We start from the raw sequence: 27096 nt of genomic DNA on the forward strand, positions 1-27096 counted from the left end.
TTTAACAGTTAGTTAGCAGATATTTAAGGTGTAATTTTCAGGACATTTCACAGAGAGGAGGGTGTAATTAAATAAACAACCTGATATGCTGATATATCCACTGACACAAAACTACACACTGAGAACTCATTGATTTTATTATTATTCAAATGAAGAACTACATATGAATCTCAGTATATTGACTGCATGCCAACCAAACCATCTTAACACTTTCCCCCATTTCTGTCTGTAAAATGTCCTAAAAATGAAGCTGAAAATGTCTTTGAAATGAGTATAAAGTTAAAATAAAGAAAATCTGCTTCAGTCATCAGTCCACCTCTGTGAGCACATTTGCTTTGTTTTTTGGGAGTTTTACAGCAAACATTCAGACTCTTGATTGTACACTGATACAAAATAAGGAGGAAAATCAACATGAAACAGACGGCTGAGCTTCAGGTCTTCACAGGTTTGTTTGTTTAAACTTCATGTATGAACACAGGCAGGTCTGTTTTATTGGACCCATGAAGACCTCCAGGCTGAGCTGGAATTGTCTCACACACAGACAGACTTCTACATCATTAATCCCGGGTAGTATTTGCTCAGATTAGGACTGCTCGCTGTGTTTTGAGCACCATGAGATGCTACTGGTTCCCTCCTGAGTCAGTTTGAGTCCAGCTCCACGTCAGCAGAGAGGAAACAGAACTGCTGCTGGACAAACAGAAAACAGAAAAACAGCATCTACAGTCAGACAGTCCAGTGCTGAATCTCCACTTTCTGTCCGCTTCATCTCACAGTTCAAATGATTTTCTACAACACTCCAGATGGATCATATCATTTCATATCTACCTCATTTATGTTTTGAATGACAGTGTTCATTACAGCTACAATAAGGGCAAAAATATCCTAATATTAATAATAAAAATATGTTTTCATGCTGATGTGAACAGATCTGCAGAGTAAAGGTTGGACAGACTGACGCTCAGTGAAGAAAATACAACTTCACTCTGAATATTATTATTAAATACCATGACAGATGAATCTAAACATACGTGTATCATTGGTTTAATGCTGCACCATGTAGATTGTATTTTCTATCAAAATGAGCAGCAGCTACAGAGACACTTAACATCAGGCTACAACATGCTCAGAGATGTCCACTGTCAAGGAATAAGAGTCCAAAACTAAACACTACTAAGATTCTCAGTCTTCCATCAATGTGTTTCTGTGATCAGATGCTTGAATATCAACACTGGACTTAACAGAGCAGCTTCCTTCAACACAACCACAGTTCACAAAACTTCACATCAATAATATGAAGCTTTCACCAAAAAACATCAAAGTCCAAACTGAGTTTAGTACTTAACAAGTGAAATAATCTGAGATGAAATCAAAAATGATCAACTGACTGTGGATGTTCATTTATGAGCTTCAGAAACAATATTTGATGGAGAAAATCTGATCTAAGCACAAAGATGAAACTAAACTAAACTAAAGGTCAAATATCACAGACACAACAGCTCTATTCACTGAATGAAGGCCATGAGATCTGCTTGAAAGCTTCCATGCTAGTAAGTGGCCCTTTGTGCTTTGATTATGAAGTATATGGCCAAAAGTAAAGGGACAGCTGAGTGGTTCCTTTCCCCTAAAACTGTCTACTTGTGACTCTGCATCACAGGCTGCATCTGTCTGTTGGTTGTGAGCAGTTCAGATCAGATTATATTGTTTTCTGAGTCCTGGAGACATAAAATGATGTCAGCATGCTAACAAACATACGTGTAATGACAATGCTAACATGCTGATATACAGCAGGTATAATGTTTAGCGTCTTCACCATCTTAGTGCAGCATGTTAACATGTTCTGAGGCTGATGGGAACGTCATTCCTTCTGAAGGTATTTGCTCATAAAGCAAAGTATTGACAAATGAAAAGTTGAGCTGATGATACATGATGGACAGTCAGAGGATCACTAAAGTTATCAGGGTTCATCCTCTAAGCCACGTCTGCCAGCATGGAGAAAAGTCAAACTTTTGTGTTTGTGCAGCAGAAATATGTTTTTGATGATTTTCTATGGATTGATCTTGTGACTCTTTGTGGGGGTCCTGACTCCCTGGTTGGGAGCCTCATACTTTAGTGTCCTTTTGTTTCCTGGTTTGGTTGAAGCCACTTAGTCTCAATGAAGGAAAATCGCAAAGCTACAGCATACAGTGATATTTTACACAATAAACCTTGATGACAGTTTGGGAAAGGACCTTACAGCAATTTTCAGCTGTCCACATACTTTTGGACATATAGAACATCACAAACATTCAAAGACATATTTCTGTTCCAAATTCTCTGATTGCAGCTTCTTAAATGTGAATATTTTCTGCTTTCTTTAGTCTCTATGACAGTAAACTGAATATCTTTGAGTTGTGGACAAAACAAGACATTTGATGACGTCATCTTGGACTTTGGGAAACAGTGTATTCAAACAAAAACAAAACAAAACAAAACAAAAACAACAACATGTTGATAGTTTGTTTCCTGTGGGAGGGGCTAAGAAGCATTTATTCTCTCTTTTTTATTTGGGTCCCATCAGCTTTTTCCTTCCTACAAAACAACTATTTAAAATCAAGTTGCTCAAAAAACAACAAAACAAAACAAGAAAAAGCAAAACAAGCAAAATATAAAAATTAGAAATCAAGTGAAATAACTCTACGTTTGAAAACTGTGTTTGAAAAGATGAAAGTAATTTATTATTAAAAAAAAGTTAAAATAAATAGCTAAAAATAAAATATAATAAAAATATACAGGACAGACTTTCTCATTGAAGTGAATGGGAAGGTGTGTCCAAGGTTTTGGCTGGTATTGTATATAAAACTGGATGATAAAATATATTAAAAAAGAAGAAGTAAAAAAGCTTTTATCTATGTGAGATTGATCAGTTTTCGTTTTAGTGACTTTTTGAAAGAAAATCTACTTTTGATGCGTCTTTTTGTTGCAGGCAGAAGAAGAAGTTTGTTTGATTATTACATCTGTGACAGAAAGCAGGATGTTGTAGTTTGTCACTAAAGAAATGTGGTAAAAAGATCTTTCTCTATGTACACTCACTAAGAAGGTCATCATCAATAACTGTATTGTTTGAAATATGCCAACTCAGAAAGAATGGATGACTGAAGCTACAGAAATGATGAAGTTAGAAAAGGAAGCTTTTAGATTGTAAAATAATGAGACAGAATCCATGAAACATGAGCACCGGTGGAAAAGTCCTTAATGTCACGATACAAATCAATCCAACCTTTTCATTTGATTTGACTTTTTTCTCTTTATTTGAATGAATTGAATAGTTGTTGTCTTCTTCTTCTGTCAGTGCTGCTCTACAGTATGAACACTGCATGCTGCCTGTGCTGTAAGATGTAAGTACAGTGAGAATTGAAGGACATTAATAAGGTTTATGACTGATATTGTTTGAGGGTAAAGGCTTGCTTCAGATTTTCACATTGTTTTGGGAGCGTTAGAGATGGTAGGACTCAGTTGTTTCTTCATTAACTGTCAGAATTCTCTATTTTCTGTCTTTCTCTTTGTACTTTTGTGAATCAATAAAAAAAGAAACATGGTGAATTATTACAAATGACATTTTACATAAATATTACAAGACTAGATTTGATTTGAGCCTCGATAATCGTTTTTGCATCTCAGAGAAAAACTAAAGTGTCTCTCAGCAGAACTGTGTTAATCCAAAAATGTGCCTATTAGATATGGCGTACATTAAAAACACTTATTAGGACAACAACAATAATAATGATAATAATAATAACAACAACAACAACAACAACAATAATAATAATAATAATAATAATAATAATAATAATAATAATAGTAAAGATAAAAAGCTTTGTGAAGTGCTGTGTATAGATAGAGCAGAAAGATACATTATACAACAATATAAAATGATAAAAAATAATAAGAAATAATACATCATAAAAAAAACACTACAAAACCACATAACTAAGAGGTATTAAGAAAACACAACAAAAACTCATTAATTGAGAGATAAACTTTGGAAATTGAAAATCCAAAATGAGAATGACTAAGAAAACTAACATTGCCACCTCTTGGACTGGACTTCATCACTTCTATGCCTGTGAAAAATAGAGATGAGATGTGATGTTGCTTTTCATTGAAATGTCTTGTAACAGGGCTGGTTACATCCTTTCTCTTAATAGAGCTCCAGTGTTTACTTACAGCCTGATGCAAATGACTTGTTAAATATTGTTATGAGATATAAACTATTCATCGTGACATCATATGTTTGCATATAAAAGCTAGATACCTTTAATATTTACACACAGAGCAACTCTGAAATGTCATCTGGAGCCATGAAGAGCCTTTAAAAGTAATCAATCAAATCTTTACAATCAATCCTAAAACAAACAGGTAACCAGTGAAGTGATGATAGAAATGGAGTAATACGATCTCTTTTCCTGCTTTTAGTTCAAAGTCTGACAGCAGCAGTGTTCTGTGCTGGTTTTATAGATATTATTTGAATATGTTTAAATGGTGAAAACAGGACTGGACGAGCTGCTGATATGATCATCAAAACTTAGACTGGAATCAAAAATACAAAGTTTTTCACCACAGAACCAAGATATGATGTAGGAACATCATCTTTATTAATACAAAATCCTCGTTTGAAAAGGGGCACCACTTCCCATTATTAGTCTAATTTAACTGTGCCGGGAAGAAACACAGAAACAACTTATCAGTCTCACGTTTGATGTAGTGTGTTACGATGCAGTGATCTAATTCTCTGCTTAAATTGAAGCCACAGACAACGACATGCTGATAAAGATATATTTATTGAACTAAATAATGAACAGTAAATAAATGAGATTTCAATGCAAACAGATAAATGAATAATCAACCAGAATAAATGTTCTAAATGGCATATATGAAGTTATGGATGAGTGATGGTGAAATGTTAATGAAAGCGTAATTAACGGAGAATTAATTCTTCACTAAACTTCTCTAAGGAATTAACCAGAGAGTTCAATTTAAACGACACCAACTCTTAATCATGAAGGAGATGGAGAGCAGGAGTAGCGTTGTTCAGCCTACTTTGCGTGGTGAGTTTCCTCTCGTGAGCGTTGCGGGAGCCTTTAAGGAGAAGTGATGTCGTTACAGCTTCTTCAGGTGATTCTCCAGATCACCACAGGGTTCACCGTTACAAAGAAGGATAAAGGTCTTGAAACCTTGAAGAGGTATTGATCCATAGAGAGCGGATCGTTTTAATTGAAGTCTCTGACTGAATGACTTTCTTACTAAATAACTCCAATAATAATCTCGCCGGCCGAACGAAACTATACTTAAAAATAAAACGCGTGAAAGAATTTCAACATAAAATTTGTTTTACTGAAGTAACAATACTGCACGTGCCTTAAAGGGGGAAAAAGTTAACTTAGAAGATCACGTGATACAAAAGAAAAAGTGTGGAGAAAATTAAAATGGCGGAAGTCTTCAGGACGCAACGTACGTCGACGTAGCAGAGTATCGGAGTATCAGAGAGAGCGAGCGTAGCCAGCATGCTGTTTTTATCAGGGCTGGCGCTAAGATGGGCCTGTGTGGGTGGAGATAGATGTTCTCCCGCGCAAAAGAAAACACGTGATCTTCCCTGAGTTAATTACATTTCAACCATTCAACTATCTCACCATGATCATCCAGATTTAACCCTAAATTGCAAATGTACGATACGGTACTCAAATGTTCAGAGACACACATCTATAATGTAATCACCATCACAATACCTGAATTTAATCCTTTGATTAGGTTAAAACAGAATGTAGTTTGTTGGCTATACATCCATTAACACACAAAGTTAACAATCATCAATGCAGCTTAATTAAAACATACTATAGTTATTTAACAAATTACTTTTCATACTAGCTAACATACTTTATAACTACTAGTGTTACTTCTTTGTTTATCAAAGTATCTTTCATACATATCACATTCCTACTGAGTTATATAGAGTTTAATGGCAATTTAATAGATATTACAATAATAAAACATTATGCATCATACACTGGGAGAGGTCTGTCTTTAACATTCAACCTCATTGAAAGTTGTCCACTAGATGGCACTGTGGTTCCATTACTATGGAACAATTAAAGTTAGATATCTCTATCTCAGCTATACTTTATCACAGAAAGATCGAGTTGGACTAGTTAAACAGGAATTACTTTGTGACCAATAATATATAGATTACAAGATGATTATATACTTAAGAAACATTGAATCAAACTTCTGGTTTTAAGGAACACAGAAAGGCTTAACTGAATTTACGACAGGTCTGGACTATCTTTATCTGAAGTCACACCAGGGTGAAAGCAACAGGGGAGGATGTGCTTTGGAATGTGTGTGTGTGTGTGAGTGTGTGTGTGTGTGTGTGTGTGTGTGTGTGTGTGTGTGTGTGTGTGTATGTATGAGATTAGAAGGTGAAAAGAGAACATAAAATGTAGGTAGAGTTGTCCAAACTCATCAAACAAATGGATGAGGTTTCACTATGATAAACAGTCTCTCTGCATTTGTCCAAGGAAAGGGTCCTTTAATCCGGTATCCTCTGAGACTTGGGTTGGTAAAGCATGTAGCATCATTAGTGTCATAATTTCCATTTGGGATTGTCCCACACAGTTTGAGGAGAGTTTGGGGTGAGGAGATGGTTCTGTGAGGAGTCAAAACTGACATTTAAATGTGAAGAAAGGGTTCTCAGTTTACCTGAGGGCATTTCCAGATGAAGTTGAATATACATCCATGTCTTTAGAGGTTAGAAGTTATTGTTGATTGAGCCCAGGCCTTCTTTGGGCTATTTTGGAGATTGCAGAAAAAACAAAGATCAACTGGTTCTCCTACAATGATTTCACCTGCAGGCAGGTTTTCTGGACCAATGATAAATTCTTTCACAATTTAACTGAATGAAATTTGTGGACATCCAATCTGTCACATCTGTCACATCTGTCACATCTGGGCCTGTATTTATCAAGCGTCTCAGAGCAGGAAATCACTCCTAACTGGCCAAAAATGATCAGAGTGACGCATCTCTGCTTCTACTTTTAGGAGAAAAAGCCTTTTATCAACTTTCCAAACTTGGTAAATGATTCCTATCTCTGCCAATATTTAGGAGCTGCAGGAGATGGAGTTCAGGCAGAGATATTCCCTGAGAGGAGAGATGTTTTGGGAACGCTTGATGACACTGAGCTTATTAAAAGATTGTTTGAACTAAAACAGAATCATTAGTGAGACTGACTTTGTGTGTGATGCAGAGGAGAACACATGATGTTTCTACAGAACATCATTTAAATAAATACAGAACGTCCTCACAATGTTACACTTTATGGTAACGGGGAAAATGCAGCTGTGCAACAGTGACGATTCTGTCAGAAGCGACAATGATGGAAGTCATGAATCAAACTTTGATCTGGCTTAATGCACGTCATAAAGATAATGAGCCTGACGAGGGTCCTCAGTTACAGCCCACTAAAACTTTGATTTACACACAATCATGTCAGCTGCATAATGAAGGATATCTCAACTTCATTACAACAGCTCAAATATTTTATAGGCTTATTTTTTATTGAGGCTCCTTCAAATAACAGCAGAGCTACAGCCTGATATTTGAGAGAGGAGGATGCACCTGAACAATATGTTTCTATTGTTACGCTGTATTTACCTTCATGTAGAGAACACAAGTTAACTTGGGGTGTAGTTGAAAGAGGAATTGGACAGTGGAAGAGAGGATGTTCTTCATGGAGACGGTTTGCAACATGTGTCTGTGCAATATGTGCAAGATGCAGCACTATTACAGGCTGTGAAACCATGTGGCTGAACCAAGATCATTTCACACAGCTGAGTCTAATTACCTGTTATCTTCATTAACATATAGGCTACATTTATTTCTCAGGCTTTCTTTACACTTTGTAAATATCATCTTATAATGAATTTTGGCATCATAGTTTTGTTCCATAACCTTGGTAAGTTACCTGCCTGGTTACCTGCCTATACACATAATATACCAAATTACCACTGTTTCATATTTCCAGCTGAGACTGTGAGAAAACTACAACATGTCATCATTATTTCTACTTTGCTGCTCTGACTGTGGTAAAACAGCGATGTCTCACTCTCTCCCAGGAGTAATCCTTCTCCTGCTGACAGTCACAGTAAATTCTCTTCTGCTTCATTAATTAGTTTTAGTCCTCGTTAACTTTCAGTGTGATATTGAGACGCTTGATAAATATGGGCCCAGGGTCAGAGTCTGACTTATAACACCTGTTTTTAATCTTTTCTGCATCAAACAGCTCATGTATAACACATCTGTAAAGTGCTGATTCAACAAAATCAAGAGATAAATGTTCAGTTTGTAGTCAGTTAAGAGACTTAAGTGAAGATGACAAAATCCAGATCCAGACTCCGGTCCAGATGGATCATCAGGATCCAGCTGATCCTCTTTCAACACACACTCCTGGATGTTCACTCACACTTTGACAGAGATCACCACCACTCCTTCCATCTGATGAGAGAAGAAGAAACAACAGAGGTCATAAATCAGTGTTTAGTGAGACTCACTTCATCAGCTGTCAGTCAGTGATGCAGCACATCCAGTATAAAGAGCGGCAGGGACTTCAGTCCTGTTCAGACCAGAAGTGGAACAGCTGTGCAGCGTAGCCTGCTTCCTTTCAGCTCTCATGTTAACGTGTTGGAGTGAACACACTGAGCTCCAAGCTCACACACCTGCACAGACTTTTGCTATCAAGTCTGTTTACTCTGCAGATTTCACTCAAGTACACAGAGGAAATAAAGTGCTGAGAGTCATGAACACATCATTACTGCAGAAACAGAGACATTCACTCATCAGTTTACTGATGGATTTACTGTTGATACATGTGAACTGTTAGAAAAGTTGAAAGTTACAGAGTCTCTGTGGGATTTGAAAATCTTTCCTGCTGTTAAATCATCACATGACAATCAGTCAGAGCTCTCAGCTAAACAGCTGCTGTGATTCCTGGACTTCAGCAGAGGTTCTGGTCTGTATAAAGACCACATGGTTACTAAACGTAATGATGCTTGTGTGAAATCAGAGCCAGTGATTTGCAGGCTGCAGTCAGACTGATCTTAGAGCTCTGACAAAGATGAACTGATCAATTCTTTAGTGTTGAAATGAGAGAACAAACACTTTCAGGTCAGATTTGATGGTAGGACAGTTTGATGATGAGGACCACTGTCTCTATACATCTTGTAAGGCTGTCAGCTGTAATCCAGCTTTATTTCCTGCAGACATCAACACAACAACAACAGTCGTCTTCACATCAACTCAAACACATGATCACAACAAGCTTCTGGCTGATCTGATTGGCTGACTGTTCTCTCTCTCTCTGTCTTTCTGTCCAATCCTGAAGCCTGTCACCCTTCTCCTCTCACAGCTTCACTGAGGAAAGCAGCCAATGAGAAGGTTGAAGGTTCACCAGGAAATACTGGATCTTTGCTTTGATACTAACTGTGTTTAATACAATACTGCTGAAACCAGCACAGACTGACTCCAACTCTCTACTGACCTCAGAGTCTCCAGTCTACAGTCTGGACTCTCCTCAAGATCAGACAGCAGCTTCACGTCTGAACTCTTCAGGTTGTAGTTTCCTCTCAGATCCAGCTCTCTCAGATGGGATGAGGGGTTGGACTTCAGAGCTGAGGCCAGAGAATCACAGCTGATCTTTGACAAACTGCAGCACCTCAATCTGAATAAAGAATAAATGACGTCACTTTAGAAAACAAAGTTCCTTTTTTAAATCATTCAATGTTTCATAATCTGTTCAGATGTGAAGAAGGTTTAGAAGCTGCTGGAACAGCCTTCAGAGGATCTGAGAGGAGCTGAAAATATACATATTTTTAAACATAAACTAAAAACCATCTGTTTAGTCTGGCTTTTATGTAGTGTTTTATCATTTTAAGGTTTTATTATTTATACTTATTTTAATTGTCATCATTATTTATTTTATTCTATTTTGTTTATCAACATTTTACTGTTGATCATTATAAATTATTTTTTAAATTGTTTATTAACATTTTACTATTTTACTAATCTATTTATAATGTGCAGTATTTGACAACTTTTTTGTTATTTTTATTGCTTGTATTATCTTTTATTATTTATATTTTATTATCTTAACTACCCATTTTTTATTGTTGTCTTATCTATTGAACCTTTTTTGCCTTCTTAATTGCTTTGGTGTTCATTAGTCTCTAAATCCATTTTTAACATCCTACGTTTTGTCAGTTGCTTGTGCAGCACTTTGAATTGCGTTTTATTTGTTTGAAAGGTGCTATATAAATAAAGTTTGATTGACTGATTGATTGATAGAATGTAGAAGTTTATAAAATGGAAACTCCAAACAGCTGAACCCAACAAGATGCAGGTTAAAAACTGTCAAATACAAACAGTGAAAAAGAGCTCTCCTTAATATTAATGACAACATGCTGCTACTTCAATAAAGATGTAGTGACTTCACCTCTTAAACTCTGCAGCTCCACCAGTGACTCCATCTATACAAACTCATGTTGTGCAGCCAAACACAAGTAAAAATGCAAAAAGACTCAAACATGACACAGCTATATTTTTTAGGCCTACATGTGCAAAACAGTTGAGCAAGAATAATAAAAGACCTGCATCACTTGCAAGAGTTTCATCATTATGCACATTTACACAACATAAATGCTATCCCATAATGCAACACATGGACTGTCAGTTACATTACTGCCTTCTACTGGATTGAAAATAAGACTCAGTTCTCCTATTCAATCTAAATGATTATATATAAAATAAAACTAATATATATATTCCCACCCTCATCCCATTCTCTAATATAACTTCTCAATCAAGGCTCTGAGAGAGTCTGAAAGCCTCTCAGCAGCCTCTGCACTTCCTCTCCAGTAATAATCTCTATTCTCTCAGATTTCCTTTCTGCCTCAGCGGCACAGTTAATCACCATGGACAGAAGTGCTCAGAACTTCATCTTGTCCTCACAAAAACAATATTCATCATGCTTCCTACCTGATTAGTTCTCCTTCACTTCTTGAATCTTTTCATTCCTAGCTGCTTCCTCATGGCTCAGCCTTCTCTTGGACCTGATCCTCATGACTTCCATCTCTTTCTTTCTCTTTGGACAGTCTGCTTGCCTCATGTCTCCCCCCACACTGATTACACTGGGGTTCTTTTTCACAGTTTCTGCTGCTGCACGTCTCATCTCCACATTATCCACATATCCCCAAATCATGTCTACACACAAGCCAGCTGTGTCCACATTTCCAACAACGTCTGCACTGAATGTGTTTGGGAACAAACAGCCTTACTGGGTAACTGATATGATCTAAGAATACTTTGTCAGGCAGGATTTCTGATTCAAAATGCAACACACCAGCGGCCAGATGCATAAAACTCTGTGTAGATTCATGACTAAAACTGTGTGTACGCATAAAGCCACAAACATGCAGACGCATTCTTTTCATCAGCTTTATAAAGCCGTGCGTATGCATGTTTCTGTTTTATAAATCTCAATCATTGAGGAACTGGACGCACGTGCACGAGCCTCATTTCCACTCCCACAATTAACCATAAATGGATGAAGACACACCCTGAACCAGCCGTTTTCATATCAATTGGTCACCTGCCTCATCAGTCTGTACAGCTGTCAATGAAACAAACAGGAGAGAAGAAGTGCAGTTTCACTAAATTGTGTTGCACCGGCGAGTTTCTCCAACAGTCAGAATAGCTGTCATTACGTGCCACCATTACACACGGCTGTGCAGCTCTTTATACCATCCATATCATTAATTCATCACATGGACTGTAAACCATCGTCAGCAGTAATATCTCAGAAATGGAATCAATGTTGTAGTTTGTAGCTCATATCTAAACCGACTTTACAAGGTGTGCCACAACTAAGGATAAAATAAAAAGAATAATAAGAGAAAAATAAAATGTTGGCTCCTATGGAAATTAAAGGAATGACAAAATTAAACACAAAAGTAATTAATCAATGTTAACTTAATAAATGATCCTTTGATTGACATTTTACAAATACCTGTGTAAACACCCCAAAAGAACCCAAAAACACACACAGTCAGTGCAGCTGGTTATCAACCTAAACAAACAACGTTTTACTAAAAGATTCCGTCTCTCAGCTTATATTTCATCTCCACCTCATCACATCAGCCTCAGATCTCTTAGGAAAAACATGTGTATGCCTGGTCTAAAGTATGCGTGAGGTGTTCACATTCTCACCGCACATTCTGTGTTTATAAATACCAGTTTATGTGCGAGAAATGGTGTGTGCGTGGTTTTTGTGCATACGTATCGTTTATGCATCTGGCCCCTGGTCTTGTCTCAAACTTTTCTCCGTCACTCATCCTGATCATTCAATGACTGCCAACAACTTACTGGAACTCTTCTATGAAGTGGGAAACATGACACCTGCTAACCATCTAACTCATATTTCCAACAACTTCTTCAGCTGTGTCTGTGAAACACATCCAACAATGATCAATCCATTTCTTTTAACATCAACTAAGTTGACATCACCAAGTTTGTCCTTAATCCAACTGGCGACTTCATGTTTGTTCAACAGAACTCCAAATCTGTCCTTGTTCCCAGTCAGTTTTATTGCAGCCAAGTGGATTTCTCTTTCTTTCTCTCTATCATCATTGTAACTTCAAATTTCTTCTTCTTTCTTCTGTTTTCTTCCTGATTTCTTCCCGCTGCCACTTTCAAGATCGTCCACCTCAATCTTCCTTCTGCCGTCTTTCTATGGGACTGTCATGACTCAGGGCAGCTAATATAGCAGCTAGCATCTACCTTACTTTTCAACTTGAAATCAGATTTTTGTGCACATTGTAATAACTCCATTTCCACAAAGTAGATATTTTACACGTCACGCAGTTCTAACTGAACCATTTACAATAAGTAACCACTGCATACACACAACACAGTGCACATGTACACATGTTCACTGAGTAAAGGTGCAAATGCAAAGTTTTCTCTGGATTTCAAGAACCGATTATTGATCAAATAAGAATTGCAATTAATCACAACTATTTTATTTATCTTGTGTCCAGCTCTAAAGTTTAGAAGATGGAAACTCCAAACACCTGAACCCAACAGGATGCAGGTTAAAAACTGTCAAATATAAAAGACAAAAAAAGTTTCAATGGTTAAGAGTGAATTATCCAGTGCAGATTTTTCTTGTTATATGAAGGTTTTAAATGTGCAGCTCAACATTGCTCTGACACAGTCAATGGACTAAACCACTGAAGAAGAAAACAGACTTTCCAATTAAGATCCTCAGTGTGGATCAGCATAATATCAGCTTTATGTCTGCAGTTTAGTGTCACCACAACTGTCACATCATATTAATCTCAGCACAGCAGTAAGAAATGGTGTCTGACCTCAGAGTCTCCAGTCTACAGTGTGGACTGAAGACTCTGAGGTCACCTGCATTGATCTCTGTGTCCCTGTGTGTGTGTGTGTGTGTGTGTGTGTGTGTGTGTGTGTGTGTGTGTGTGTTCTGAAGGATCAATATCAATGATCAGACATTATTCATTAAAACACATTAAAGAATATAATAAAGAAATATTTCTCCTTCATCAAGTAAACTCAATCCCTTTAAAACATATTAGTTGAGAGGATCTTCTGTATACAGATGTGACTCTTTAACAAAAATTATAAATATTCGTTGACTTTAACAACCAACAGTGGACATTTCCTACAGTTTCTTTAAGAATCAGTCATCTTTTATAACTACAGACTAAACTTTGTACAGTAAAAAATGGATGTAAGTTGTGTATGTACATAAATTAGGTTCAGTTGTTAAACATTAAGATCAACAATAGTAACAGACAGTCAGTGAACTGACCTCAGAGTCTCCAGTCTACAGTTTGGACTCTCCAGTCCAGCAGACAGATGCTTCACTGCTGAGACAGACAGACTGTTCCGGCTCAGGTCCACCTCTCTGAGATGGGAGGGGTTGGGTTTCAGAGCTGAAGCCACAACTTCACAGTGAGTCTCTGAGAGTCCACAATCAGCAAGTCTGTAATGCAGATAACATACATACAATATACACTTTAATAATCAATATAGATTCTAGGCATTTTGATCACTAAAGAAACTAAGATGTGACGAATAGCTCAGTTATCTCTGTTGGCAGAGCTGGTCGGCCATTAATCACAAGGTTGGTGGTTTGAAACTTGAGCTCCTTCTGTCCACATGTCCAAGTGTCTTTGAGCAACACACTCAATCCAAAATTGTACGTGTATGTAAAAAAATGTAAGTCATTTGGACAAAAGCGTCTGAAAATGAAAGTAATGTAAATGTGTCATGTTGTGATTTAGCCTTCAAATCAAAGTTGAGTTATTCAGTAACTCTCCTCACTCTCTCTGCTGCTGTACTGCAGACTTTTTAATGGGATTCTCTGTTTTGGTTTCATCTTGCAGACAAAGGCAAAGAAAATAGAGTTGCATTTATGCCTCTATAAAGTCCACAGTGATTGCTTCTTATTTGTCTTAAATGTGTCTTTGCTTTGCACACTTTAGTCATATCCTTGTGTCTTAGTCCCTCCCACCTAAGATACAAGGGAGAGATGCAGGAAAAGATGTGAGGGAAGAAGAATCAAGGAAACATGTTTTTGGACGTCCTTTCCTTTCAGGAGTCATCTGAAGTGACGTCAGCTGTCAGTCTACAGGTGTTAACAGCTCTTCAGTGTCTTTTGATGTGCTGGAGTTTAAATGTGATGTACTGTCTAAAAAATTAATAATGGCGCACAGTTACCACTGCCAGCACAGTGATGTAGTGATGTCCTCCAACATGACAAAAGACGACATGAAATATCTCTGCATGTTTCTCCTAAAAAAAAAGTCTTTGACAAACATCTGCATGTTATATTGTGAACAGTTCCATCAAACAGTTTGTAACTGCTCAGACACTGAATACACATTTCTACTGGCAGCAACTTTTTCTAAAATATATTTGTTATTTGCATCTGCATTCATTGATATTCTGTTTGTAAATTCATTATTTAATAATTCATGTTATGATGAGCATGTCTCCTAATTTGTAGGAATAATTTAAACTTGTAGCTTATATGTTTTAAGGAAAGAGGAAATATGTAAATATATCTGACATCAATGTTTACTTTCTACCTTGTCACAGTCTGACTCTATGTATCTTCCTCTCAGCTCTGAGTGAGTCTGGCTCTATGTGACTATCTAGTCATGTACAGTGCTGGTTATGGAGCGGCTTCTTTAGTGTTGGCTTAGTTACTCTTCATCTAGACATCACTCTCTTAGGTTGTATTTATCCACCATCATTTATGTGTTACACTTCTGTTATCCAGTCCTTTTGCTCATGTAATTTTACTCATTCATACGATGAGTTGCCAGTTTTTATGAGCGTCTTATTTCACCACAGTAGTGATGTCTGTATATAGTTTGTGTTCAACATTAGATGCACTATGCCACTCCCGTCTGCCCTGCTATCACTGCAATCACCTCATTCCCCTCACCTGAGCTTCCCGCCCATCTCCCTACACACAAACTATCAGGAGACAGTTTCACCTTTCTCACTGCTGTTATATAGGAGCATGTGTTTAGTTTAAGGAATTGTTATGAGGAAAATGTAATCTGAGACACTACTGCATTTTATTTTATAGGAACATCATCTGTCTCATTGTGTTTTTTGTGTTTTTGGTTTTCTGTTTGCTCTGTGTTTCCTTCCTGTGTTCATGTACTCCTCCCCAGCCTGCTTTTCCCTCCTCACTTTCCCTCCACACCTGCCCTGCATCAGCCTTGTTAGTCCTGCCCTGCTCCCTGTGTCTTCACCAGCCAATCAGCTTCTTTCCTGTTCTCCTGCTGCAAAGAAGATAGTAGTGAAATTTACTTAAATCCCCCCCCCCCCCCCCCCAAGTTTGAGGAGAAGACGTTTGTCATTGAGAGAAAATGACTTTCTGTCTCTGTCATGATGTCAGTGTTCACGCAGCAGCAGCCGCTTATCATGGGAGTAAAGTACAAAAATAGATTTACGTGGTTTAAAATGTTTTTCCACATGTTGTCATGTATGAAGAGACCCAAAATGATCACTGTAGGTGGACTACTTGATTTCTATAGGCGACTTATTTAAACTGCTTAAATGTTGTATATGAATGATTGTGTCTCAGAGCTTTTTGATCCATATAAACAGCTGATCACTGTAACTGTGATCACTATAAGCAGTTAATACTGTATACATTTAAACACAGCAGAAGGTCATGCTTTGGACTTTATTTAATTTTCTTTTTGTCTTCACAGCTTGAACAAAATGAGTGAATGAATAAATAAATAACTTCAAAATAACGCTGGCACACTTATTTCTTAAATTATAAATGCTGAGCTTTTAAATAAAAGGGTTGTGAGTGTGAAAAGACACTTGATGGAACTGTCTTTTGAGAGTCTGTTTCCGTCCGTCAGACATTCTTTGACACGCAGCTGAATTAAGCTTGACCGTTACCATGGTTACTGAGCTGGGACTCATATAAGCCACGGTGATGGAACGAACTCTCACTTAAATTATCGAGGCTTATTGAAATAAACCAGGCTATCCCGTTAGCCAGCTTGATGGAACACCCCTCTGGATAAAGATTTATTCTTCAAGTTCCTGTTGCCTGCAGTCTCCTGTGTTTGGGTCCACCTGCTCTGCTCTTCACAACATACCTGACGCACAGGGATTTTCAGCCTCATAGAAACTGATATTTAATTAAAATGTGTTTTCTGCTGACAGACAGCAGACTCACCTTCCCTCCCTGACTATATCATCCATGACACAGGCTAAATTAGTAGAAGGAATATAAAAATAAATATCTTTCTAGTGAATGATGACAGTTGTTTTATGCTTCCTTTATTAATGAGGCCTACAGTGAAAATTTTAATCCAAAATGTTAAATAGACTGAGAATCAGAAAACAAAACATCTAAACTTGGGAGTGATCTTACACCTGAGTTGGTTCTGTTATTTGTCTTGATATAAAACTGAGATGTTAGTGATGTAATATCAGATCAGTCCGATCAGCTGCTGCGTCTAATCACTACAGATTTCCAAAAAGGGTTGTGTCAGTTTGATAAAAGATGAAGGATGGTCTTGTGTACTGTTTACTCCCTCCTTCAGGCAGCCTCCTCTCTCCTCCAAACAGAAATAAGCAAATTCAAACATCCTTCATGATGAGACCAATTTCCAGATCAATTTCCGGGTCACCCGAGGAGAGAGAAGACATGAAATAAGATCATGAGAAGCACCCATCATATCAGAGTGTCTCCACAAAGTTCAAATGAAATTGTCTTGCTCATAAAACCTGAGCAGCTTCAAACTGAGTCTCTTCAATTATCACTGTGCACTCACAGCAATTAAGTGTTATCAGCAGGAAGAGCTTTGTAGACTTTTTATGCCCTGGGTTTCGCCTCTCAGGCTTCATACAAGCTGGTAGCTGCAGCAGATCACTGATATTACATGTATGTGTCTGTATATAAAATAAACAGACACATTATAGAAAGGTACAGCAGGTTCTGTCCACTGGAAAATACTGTTGTCTGTTATGATGAAATAATGACTCTTTAAACATTTTCAACTAAAACTTCAAACCTGAAGATATTTTGCTAGATTTGTATTAAACCCAAAGGAAGAAAACTAGAAGGTGAACAATAAACTGTAAAATCATTATAAATAAACAGAATAACTGTGTTTACTAATGTGAGGTATAAACACACCAATAATAATAAGATTTTCCTGCTCTCATAGCATTTGTAACATGTGAAGAACATTTTGAAGTGAAGCACTATAAGTCAAAGTCGTCGTGTTCACATCCACAAACCCTCAGTGGGATAGGTGCTGGATACAAAATCTATTCTACTGGGATACAAGGAGAACTCACACACTGGAATCACAGCTCCATTTAAATTTACTGGTAACATTTCAACTGATTACAGGTCTTCCTCAGACAAATACCCACAGGAGGGAAATGAAGGATGTTTATATCAAAATGACCGGTGACATAATCAATGTGTCAAGATATCCTCATCACTATGAAAATAAAAACATTAATGTGAACAGAAATATGTTTTCCTTGTGATGAGGATATCTTGACACATGTGAATGTGCTTGCAAGTACTCCTTGTAATGAAGCACTACTCATGTATAACTTTGGCAACAAGCAGCTGTAACACATGTTTAACACTTTGTTAGTGTGCTTGTGTGAATCTTTACTGTAATACTGATGGCAGCTTTATAATGTTGATAATCACATCTGGACTTACTGAGCCCTTCTGCAGTTCCTCACACCTGGGATCAGTCTCAGTTTTCCTTCCTTTGATGTGTTGTACTTCTCCAGGTCCAACTCATCCAGAACCTCCTCTGACATCTGCAGCATGTAGGCCAGAGCTGAGCAGTGGATCTCAGAGAGTTTCTTCTTTGATCTGTTCTCTGACTTCAGGAACTCTTGGATCTCCTGATGTACTGAGCGGTCGTTCATCTCCATCAGACAGTGGAAGATGTTGATGCTTCTGTCAGGAGAGATTCTTTGGGTGTTCATCTCCTTCAGGTTGTTGATGGTTCTCTGGATGATTTCTGAACTGTTCTCTGTCTGACCCAGCAGGCCTCCTAAGAGACTCTGGTTGGACTTCAGAGAGAGGCCATGAAGGAAGCGAACAAACAGATCCAGGTGGCCATTTTCACTTCTGAGAGATTTCTTCATGGCTCTCATCAGGAAGTCATCCAGAGATGAATAACTGTAGTATTTTCCCAGGAAGCCATTCAGTACCTTTGTGTTCCTGTTGGTGTAACAGTGGTATATGTAGACTGCAGCCAGAAACTCCTGAACGCTCAGATGAACAAAGCAGTAGACTGATTTCTGGAAGATCACACTCTCTCTTTTGAAGATCTCTGCACAAACTCCTGATAACACCGAGGCCTCTGTGACATCAAGACCACACTTCTTCAGGTCTTCTTGGTAGAACATGATGTTTCCTTTCTCCAGATGTTCCAATGCCAGCCTCCCCAGCTTCAGAAGAAGTTCCCTGTCAGCCTCTGTCAGCTCCTGTGGACTCGTCTCATGTCCGTCATCATACTTGTGCCTCTTCCTCTTTGTCTGAACCAGCAGGAAGTGTGAGTACATGTCAGTCAGGGTCTTGGGCAGCTCTCCTCTCTGGTCTGTAGTCATCATGTGCTCCAGAACTGTAGCAGTGATCCAGCAGAAGACTGGGATGAGACACATGATGTGGAGGCTCCTGGATGTCTTGATGTGTGAGATGATTCTGCTGGACAGCTCTTCATCACTGAATCTCCTCCTGAAGTACTCCTCCTTCTGGGCGTCAGTGAAGCCTCGTACTTCTGTTACCCTGTCAACACATGTAGGAGGGATCTGATTGGCTGCTGCAGGTCGAGATGTCATCCAGATGAGAGCTGTGGGAAGCAGCTTCCCCTCGATGAGGTTTGTCAACAGCACGTTGACTGATGACTTCTGTGTGACATCAGACACGACCTTCCTGTTCTTGAAATCCAGTGAAAGTCTGCTTTCATCCAGGCCATCAAAGATGAACAAAACTTTCCAGACAGCGAGCTTCTCTGCTGTGACCTTCTGTAATGTTGGATGGAAATCATGGATCAGCATGAGGAGACTGTACTGTTCATCTTTGATCAAGTTCAGCTCCCTGAATGAAAGCGGAATCACCAGACTGACATCTTGGTTTTCCGAGCCCTCTGCCCAGTCCAGAGTGAACTTCTGCACTGAGAAGGTTTTTCCAACGCCAGCGACGCCGTTGGTCAGAACGACTCTGATGTCTTTCTGTTGGTCAGGTAAGACTTTAAAGATGTTGTGACACCTGATTGGAGTGTCGTGGAGAGTCTCCATCTTGGAAGCTGCTTCAAGCTGCCTCACCTCATGTTGGGTATTAACGTCTTCACTCTGTCCCTCTGTGATGTAGAGCTCAGTGTAGATCCTGTTGAGGAGGGTTTCACTTCCTGCTTCATCACTTCCTTCAGTCACACATTCACATCTCCTCCTCAGACTGATCTTATGTTCATCTACAACCTCCTGCAGACCACTTTCTGCTGAAAGAGAAGAAAAAAATGTATAAGTAGAAAGAAATATGTCTGACTGTGTTAATTTTCAGCAGGATAGAGGAGGTAGATTCCTGTCCTGTTTTCAGAGATGATGACATCAGCAGACAGATCTTCAGTCTTACTTTGTACAGTGCTGGTCTGACTGTCTGTCTGCAGTCCAGGTCTTGTTCTGGATCTTTCTGCACACTGGGGACAGGAAGAGTCTCCTGATCGAACAGACTGGTCCCAGTATGAGATGATGCACTGTCTGCAGAACCAGTGTCCACAGCTGGTAGAGACTGGATCCTTCAGGACATCCTGACACAAAGAACAGCAGGACAGCTGCTCCTCCACAGAAACACCCCTCCTCTTCCTCTCTCTGTGGACATGAACACAGTCTTTATGACACATGACATTAGTGGTGGCCAACCGACAGCTCACAAGTTGATGCAGCTCTATCCCTATTGACCGTATTTATGTTATACCCTCAGTGGTGAGAGCAAAACTACAAGAGGAGAAAAATACATTTGCTTGTTTTGTTGATTTCTGATGTTCTGGTATCGATGGCAAATTTTATAAGGCCATCGAAGCCTTGTATACTGCCCTGATTTCGTGTGTATAGCTAAATAATTTTAGGACTGGCTGGTTTCCTACTCCATTTGGAGTGAAGCAGCAGATGTACTTTCCCCTACATTATTTGCCCTTTATGTAGATGATTAAACTGAAGAAATTAAGCAGTCCAATCTAGGTATAGCAATTGATAATATGAATTTAAGTATTTTATTATATGCTGATGATATTGTGTTGCTTGCAGAGACAGAGATTAATTTACAAAAAATGTTAAATATTTTGAGTTTCTGGTGTAGTAAATGGAGACTGACTATTAATAATGACAAAACACAGATTATACATTTTAGAAAGCAATGTGAATGACAAAGCAACTATATATTTAAATTTGGACCAATGCCTCTAAAGTACACCAGTTCTTACACATATCTTGGTTTGGATTTTAATGAAAATATGTGCTTTACAGAGGGAATTAAAGTACTAGCAGAATCAGCAGGAAGAGCACTAGGGTCTGTAATGAATAAAATAAAATTGTGTCCTGAGCTTAGTTTTTCAACTTTCACTAAACTTTATGATTCAATGGTTGGCTCAATTTTATTTTATGCTGCAGGTGTGTGGAGTTTTAAAGATGTAATGCCATCCAGAATCAAGCCATGAGGTGTTTTCTTGGGGTGCATACATTTACTGCTAAGCAAGCTGTTGAAGGTGACATCGGATGGGAGTCATTTCTTGTAAAGCAGAGAGTTGAAATGGTTAGGTTGTGGAACAGCGTTATGCAGTTGCCAGAGGAAAGACTGACCAAAAAGATCTTCAACTGGGATCGAGCACACAATTATCCTCGGTCGAGAGAGGTCGCTACAATATTTTCTCTTTCTGATTTGAATTTTATTTTCAGGAATAACTTGCAGTGTAATATAAAAAAGTTGCACAAAAATTATTAAAGATTTATAAGGAGCAATGGAAGGAAGACATTTATAAGAAGCCAAAGCTTAGAAACTACATTCAAATGAAAGATGATTATTATACAGAACTATATATAAAGCTAAACTTACAGAGAAGGCAAAGGTCCCTGTATGCTCAGTTAAGAACTGGGACTTTACCACTGGCAATTGAGGTAGGCAGATATAAAGGTACTCCTGGAGAGGAATGTTCATAGTTTTTTGTGATCGTTGTGTTGTCGAGGATGAATTTCATTTTGTATTTCATTTACCTCTGTACAATGACTTGAGGAATTGTTTGTTTGAAAAGATAGAATTGAAAAACCCCGATTTGTTTTGGTTATCCGATGCTGATGTGTTGAGTTGGCTTTTTAATATGGAAATTTTTATTTTAGCGAGATTTATAGGAGATGCTTGGCAGCTAAGACAGAGAACATTGTATCCATCATAATGGGACATTTCTTCCATGTAAACTAAATGTTCCGAAATGCTTTATTTCTGAATTTGTGGAACTGTACATTATGATATGTCATGTGGCCATCTTGGTTATTTTTGTCTAGTGTCTTGTAAGCCCATATGGGCTGGGCACCAGAAAGGTGCAGCACACTTAAATAAACAATTCAATCAATCAATCAATCAAACAAACAAATGTTCAGAAGTAATTAGACAGACACAACAATGTGCCAGCAAAGGCAGAGAAGAAGAAGAAGAGTGCAAACTAGTAAACATGGATGTAAACAATGCAGGATTTAAAATACTAGATTCAAAAATCGACTTTGCAAATGTTTCATGAGGAGGGAAATGGATTCAACACATTTGTTAGACCACAAGGATTCACACAATGTGTTTTGGTCAGTAAGTCAATGTAAACATGACTTTTGTCTGTTAACAAGAAAACTCCACAGGGCTCCTTTAAGCTACTATGAGACATTAAAAGTCAGGAAAAATAAGCAGGAGGCAACTGAGCAAAACAGAAAAATAACAGACTGCTGCTCTTTTGTCTTGTGTTGTGGTGCTGAACAGAGCTCTGCTAAATATCTTCATAATGCATCTTTTCATTTGTGTTTCTCTCTCTCACTGTTTCTGCTATAATCTCTCTCCCTCTGTGTCAGTGTGATACAACAGTTTTACACATTTGACTTTTCCCAAACGTTAAATGTCAGACTCAGTTTCCTCTGCTGCAGTGGTCAGTCTGCAGTGATAAATCAGCTGCAGCAGGCTGTTTGTATACGTTTCCATTACTTCCTCCCATATTTTGTGTCTTTGAACAGGAACACGTTAAGACACATTCTGTATTGCAGGAGACCAAACACTCCATTTTCTTCCATTTTACCTGCACAAAACCCCAGTGCAGTCCTTTAGTAAATAAGGAGACACAATGTGACTTGTTACTAAATCCTTAGTAAATATCACCCTGGGTTACCTGCTACTACTTTAGATTGTTAGACTGGAAAGTCAAATAGCAATAGCAGCCCTGTCTCTGTCTCTGGTTAACATGTTCATGAAGATCTGTTCTAGATTACAGCTGAATGGAAAGTAGTTCATTATTTCTTTCTACTGTGTTTCCTTCATATCTACACTACAACCTTAATGAAACCGTCTCACTGAATCATCTTCAGGTCAGTTTACAGTAGAAACAGTCTCTTACTTTGTGTCTGAGGGTCCAGGTTCATTACTGAAGTCTAGAGGATAATCTTTAGACCGGTCACTCTTCATAGACAGACAGCTGGATATCAGAGACTCTGCTCCGTCCTCCTCTTCCTCCGAATCCTTCATCTTCTGGAGTCTGAGAGGTAAACCAGTAACACTGGAGACACACACACATACACAGTATAATAAACCCAGTCCTTCCTCTCAACTTAGTAGCTTCTTATTAGTTTACATGACTTTAACTACAACCATGTGTGTTTTCCAGCCATCACAAAGATAAACTTTGACTCTGCTTTAAATCCAACAAACAGACTTCAGATAAACATCTGTGTGGTTCTTAACTGTGACTTCTCTCTATTTTAACTGCAGCAGTGTGTCACGTTACATCACTGTGAGGACGCAGAAACCAGGAAAAGAACAAAGGAAACAACGTTTGAAGACGTCAACACTGTGATCTCATATTTTTCTGACACAGTTTAATCAACTAAACAATTAATCAGTAAAATAATCAGCAGATTGATCAATAATGACAGTAATCATTATTTGCAGCCCTGATATTAACACTCACCCTGCCTCAGACTGTTTACTTCCTTCTGCTCTGTTGACTTTAAAATGGAGTCTGAATAGACTGAACTTTCACATTTACTCCCTACCTGTTTACTCCTCCCTTCTTCTTCTTTACTGGAAGTCACGTACGTGTGTGTGTGTGTGTGTGTGTTTGTGTGTGTGTGTGTGTGTGTGTGTGTGTGTGTGTGTGTGTGGTGTGTGTGTGTGTGTGTGGAGAGAGAGCGGTAATGTGTTGAATGAACAATTGCATCTGAAATTACTCTGAACTTTACAAATTAACTCACAGCTCAAAGTGTGAGCAGAGAATTTTATTGAAGACGTTTCTGATAACATTTATGTTCACTGTTAGCAGAGCAGCTCACAGCAGCTTTCAGTTAGCAGGTAAAGTTGAATCTGACTCAACTATCTGCTAATTTAACACAATGTCACAATCAAATATGTACAGGTAAATGTTCCTGGTAGATAACTTTCTAACAGGATGGCATCAGTCTTTTACCAAACATATTGTGGATAACATGAGTTATAAAATCCTGTTCAGTGTTATAAAGCACACCCTCCTGCATGTTTAGCTGCCAGCAACAGCTTAGTCCGATGCTTTGGTTCAGACTGAAATTTCTCAACAAGTATTTGATGTATTGTTATTAAATGTTGTTCAGACATTCATGTTCCTCAGAGGATGAATCCTATTGACTTTGGTGATGCTCTGACTCCTCCTCTAGCGCCACCATGAGGTCGACTATTTACTTCTTTATTGAAATATCTCAACAACTATTGGATGGATTGCTGTGAAATTTAGTTTCACACATCCATGATCCCCTCAGGATGTGTATCATAAAAACAAGGTATGTAGGTAAAAAAATAATTAAACAACTAAAAGATTAATTATATATTTACTAAATAGGATAAAATATAAAAATAAACAGACTAAAGATAGAGCAATAACTAGATGACACTTTGTGCTGAATGTACACTGATAGTAATGTCCTATAATCAGCTGTACATGAAGGTTCAGGATTAAATTACATTGAATTCCTGCTGCAACTAACAATTATACTCATTATTGATTAATCTACCAGTTATTTTGTATATTAATCAGTTAACTGTTTTGTCTATAAAATGTCATAAAACAGTTTTGTCTGGTCAACAGGCAGCGGAGCATCAAGACCAGAACAACGAGGCTCGAACGCAGCTTCTACCCAGAGGCTGTTAGACTCGTGAACTCCACGCCTCATTGAACACACTTTCACCGTTCGGCCTCTGTTCTGCTATCTGTCATGCTGCCATGTTGTCTTAACATGCTGATCTTTTTCTAACGCTGCTGTTTTTATCATGCTGCGCAGCTTTTTTTAATCTTGCACTGCAGTATTTATTAGATATGCTTATTTGTGTTATTTATTCTTAGTATAGGACTAATTATTATAGATTATTTTTAGACTTATTGCATTGTACACTGCTGAACCTGAGTACAAATTTTGTTTACATGTGTAAGCATGCAAATGACAATAAATAAACCTTGAACCTTGAATCATTATTAGCAGCCCTGATATTAACACTCACCCTGCCTCAGACTGTTTTCCTCCTTCTGCTCTGTTGACTTTAAAATGGAGTCTGACTGAATACTTTCACCTTTACTCCCTACCTGTTTACTCCTCCCTTCTTCTTCTTTACTGGAAGTTACATGTTTGTGTGGTGAGAGAGAGAGAGAGAGACAGAGAGAGAGAGAGAGAGAGAGAGAGAGAGGTAATGTGTTGAATGAACAACTGTATATAAATACATATATTTCTTAATCCCCCCCCCCCCCCCTTTAAAAAAACACAACTTTTTAATAAATCTCTGTTTTGTATTCAAAGATTGATTAAAAAACTCCAACACTGGAAACCAGGAGTCTTCCTCCAATTCCTCGACATGTGTCTGGTACTCCAGAAGCACTGTGAAGCGTCCTCTCTCCTCTCATCCTGAGCATTTCTTTAAGAAAATACAAACAATACCTCCCTCTCTGTCTGCTGAAAGTCATCTGCCAGTAGTTCTCTCCTGCTGAAAACAGCCCTGTCTTCCATTTGTTTGTTATCTGGCCTCAGTTCATCCTGTGAGCCTTATCGACCTCCAACCACAGACACTGCAGTCTGTAAAGCCCTCTGCTGCATGTTCTTTAGTTCTTTACTTGGGCTAAAAAGTTTTTTAATATTATCCTGTTAAACCAGAAGTCTTCCTCCAGTGCTGCTGTTCACCAGCTCGGGGGCGTCATGTAGTAAAGTGGGCATGTCTTTTAGTAAAGTGGGGGTATCTTTTATTAAAGTGGGGGTATCTTTTAGTAAAGTGGGGGTATCTTTTAGTAAAGTGGGCATGTCTTTTAGTAAAGTGGGGGTGTCTTTTAGTAAAGTGGGGGTATCTTTTAGTAAAGTGGGCATGTCTTTTTGTAAAGTGGGGGTGTCTTTTAGTAAAGTGGGGGTATCTTTTAGTAAAGTGGGCATGTCTTTTAGTAAAGTGGGCATGTCTTTTAGTAAAGTGGGGGTATCTTTTAGTAAAGTGGGGGTATCTTTTAGTAAAGTGGGCATGTCTTTTAGTAAAGTGGGGGTATCTTTTAGTAAAGTGGGCATGTCTTTTAGTAAAGTGGGGGTATCTTTTAGTAAAGTGGGCATGTCTTTTAGTAAAGTGGGGGTGTCTTTTAGTAAAGTGGGGGTATCTTTTAGTAAAGTGGGCATGTCTTTTAGTAACGTGGGCATGTCTTTTAGTAAAGTGGAGGTATCTTTTAGTAAAGTGGGGGTATCTTTAAGTAAAGTGGGGTATCTTTTAGTAAAGTGGGCATGTCTTTTTTTTCTGGTCCATTTATTGAAGGCTTCAGCAGGAACACGCCATCAGTCCTTCCTGTAAAATGTGACGTTACAAACAAACAGATGAGCTTTGGTAAAAGAGCCGACCGCAGACAATCATCTGTGATGTAAATCAACTACACATTTCACACGCATGTAGCAAACCGACAGACGTGATGTTTCGGACACATTGACTCCACACAACACAGTTTATTGCATTCACAGGAAGAAGAAACGTACAGCTGAGCCTCCGAGCAGCTCTCAGGTCTGAAGGCTTTAAAAAGCAGCTTCCGTGCTTCCAAACAGCTCAGTGACATCTGAGAGAGAAAGAAGACGTGAGTCTGTGTTCAGGACCGACGACAAAGTCAGTGTTTCCCACAGGAAGAGAACTTATCTGTGGAGGTCAGAGGTCAGAAACAACCTGAACTCATTAAAACTGATTTACT

At 38.3% G+C, this 27096-nt stretch overlaps 1 protein-coding gene across 1 annotated transcript; it reads right to left on the minus strand.

Annotated features, from left to right (window-relative positions):
* Positions 1–18331: 18331 nt before the first annotated feature.
* Positions 18332–20544, minus strand: LOC121897243 (protein NLRC3-like). Its single transcript, XM_042411637.1, has 2 exons — positions 20262–20544; positions 18332–20127 (listed from the first exon to the last, which is right to left on the minus strand). The coding sequence occupies exons 1-2, from the start codon at positions 20527–20529 to the stop codon at positions 18332–18334; spliced, it is 2064 nt and encodes a 687-aa protein (XP_042267571.1). The 5' UTR covers positions 20530–20544.
* Between the last annotated feature and the right edge of the window lie 6552 nt (positions 20545–27096).

This window comes from Thunnus maccoyii, chromosome 5 (genome assembly GCF_910596095.1).
Source record: "Thunnus maccoyii chromosome 5, fThuMac1.1, whole genome shotgun sequence".
NCBI lineage: Eukaryota > Metazoa > Chordata > Actinopteri > Scombriformes > Scombridae > Thunnus > Thunnus maccoyii.

Bases quoted from the DNA above. Each gene is read 5' to 3' on its own strand.
- LOC121897243 (XM_042411637.1), bottom strand. From the start codon at position 20,529: ATGTGTCATAAAGACTGTGTTCATGTCCACAGAGAGAGGAAGAGGAGG. The intron at 20,128-20,261 runs GTAAGACTGAAG...CTTCTCTTTCAG, and splicing joins TCAGACCAGCACTGTACAAA to CAGAAAGTGGTCTGCAGGAG.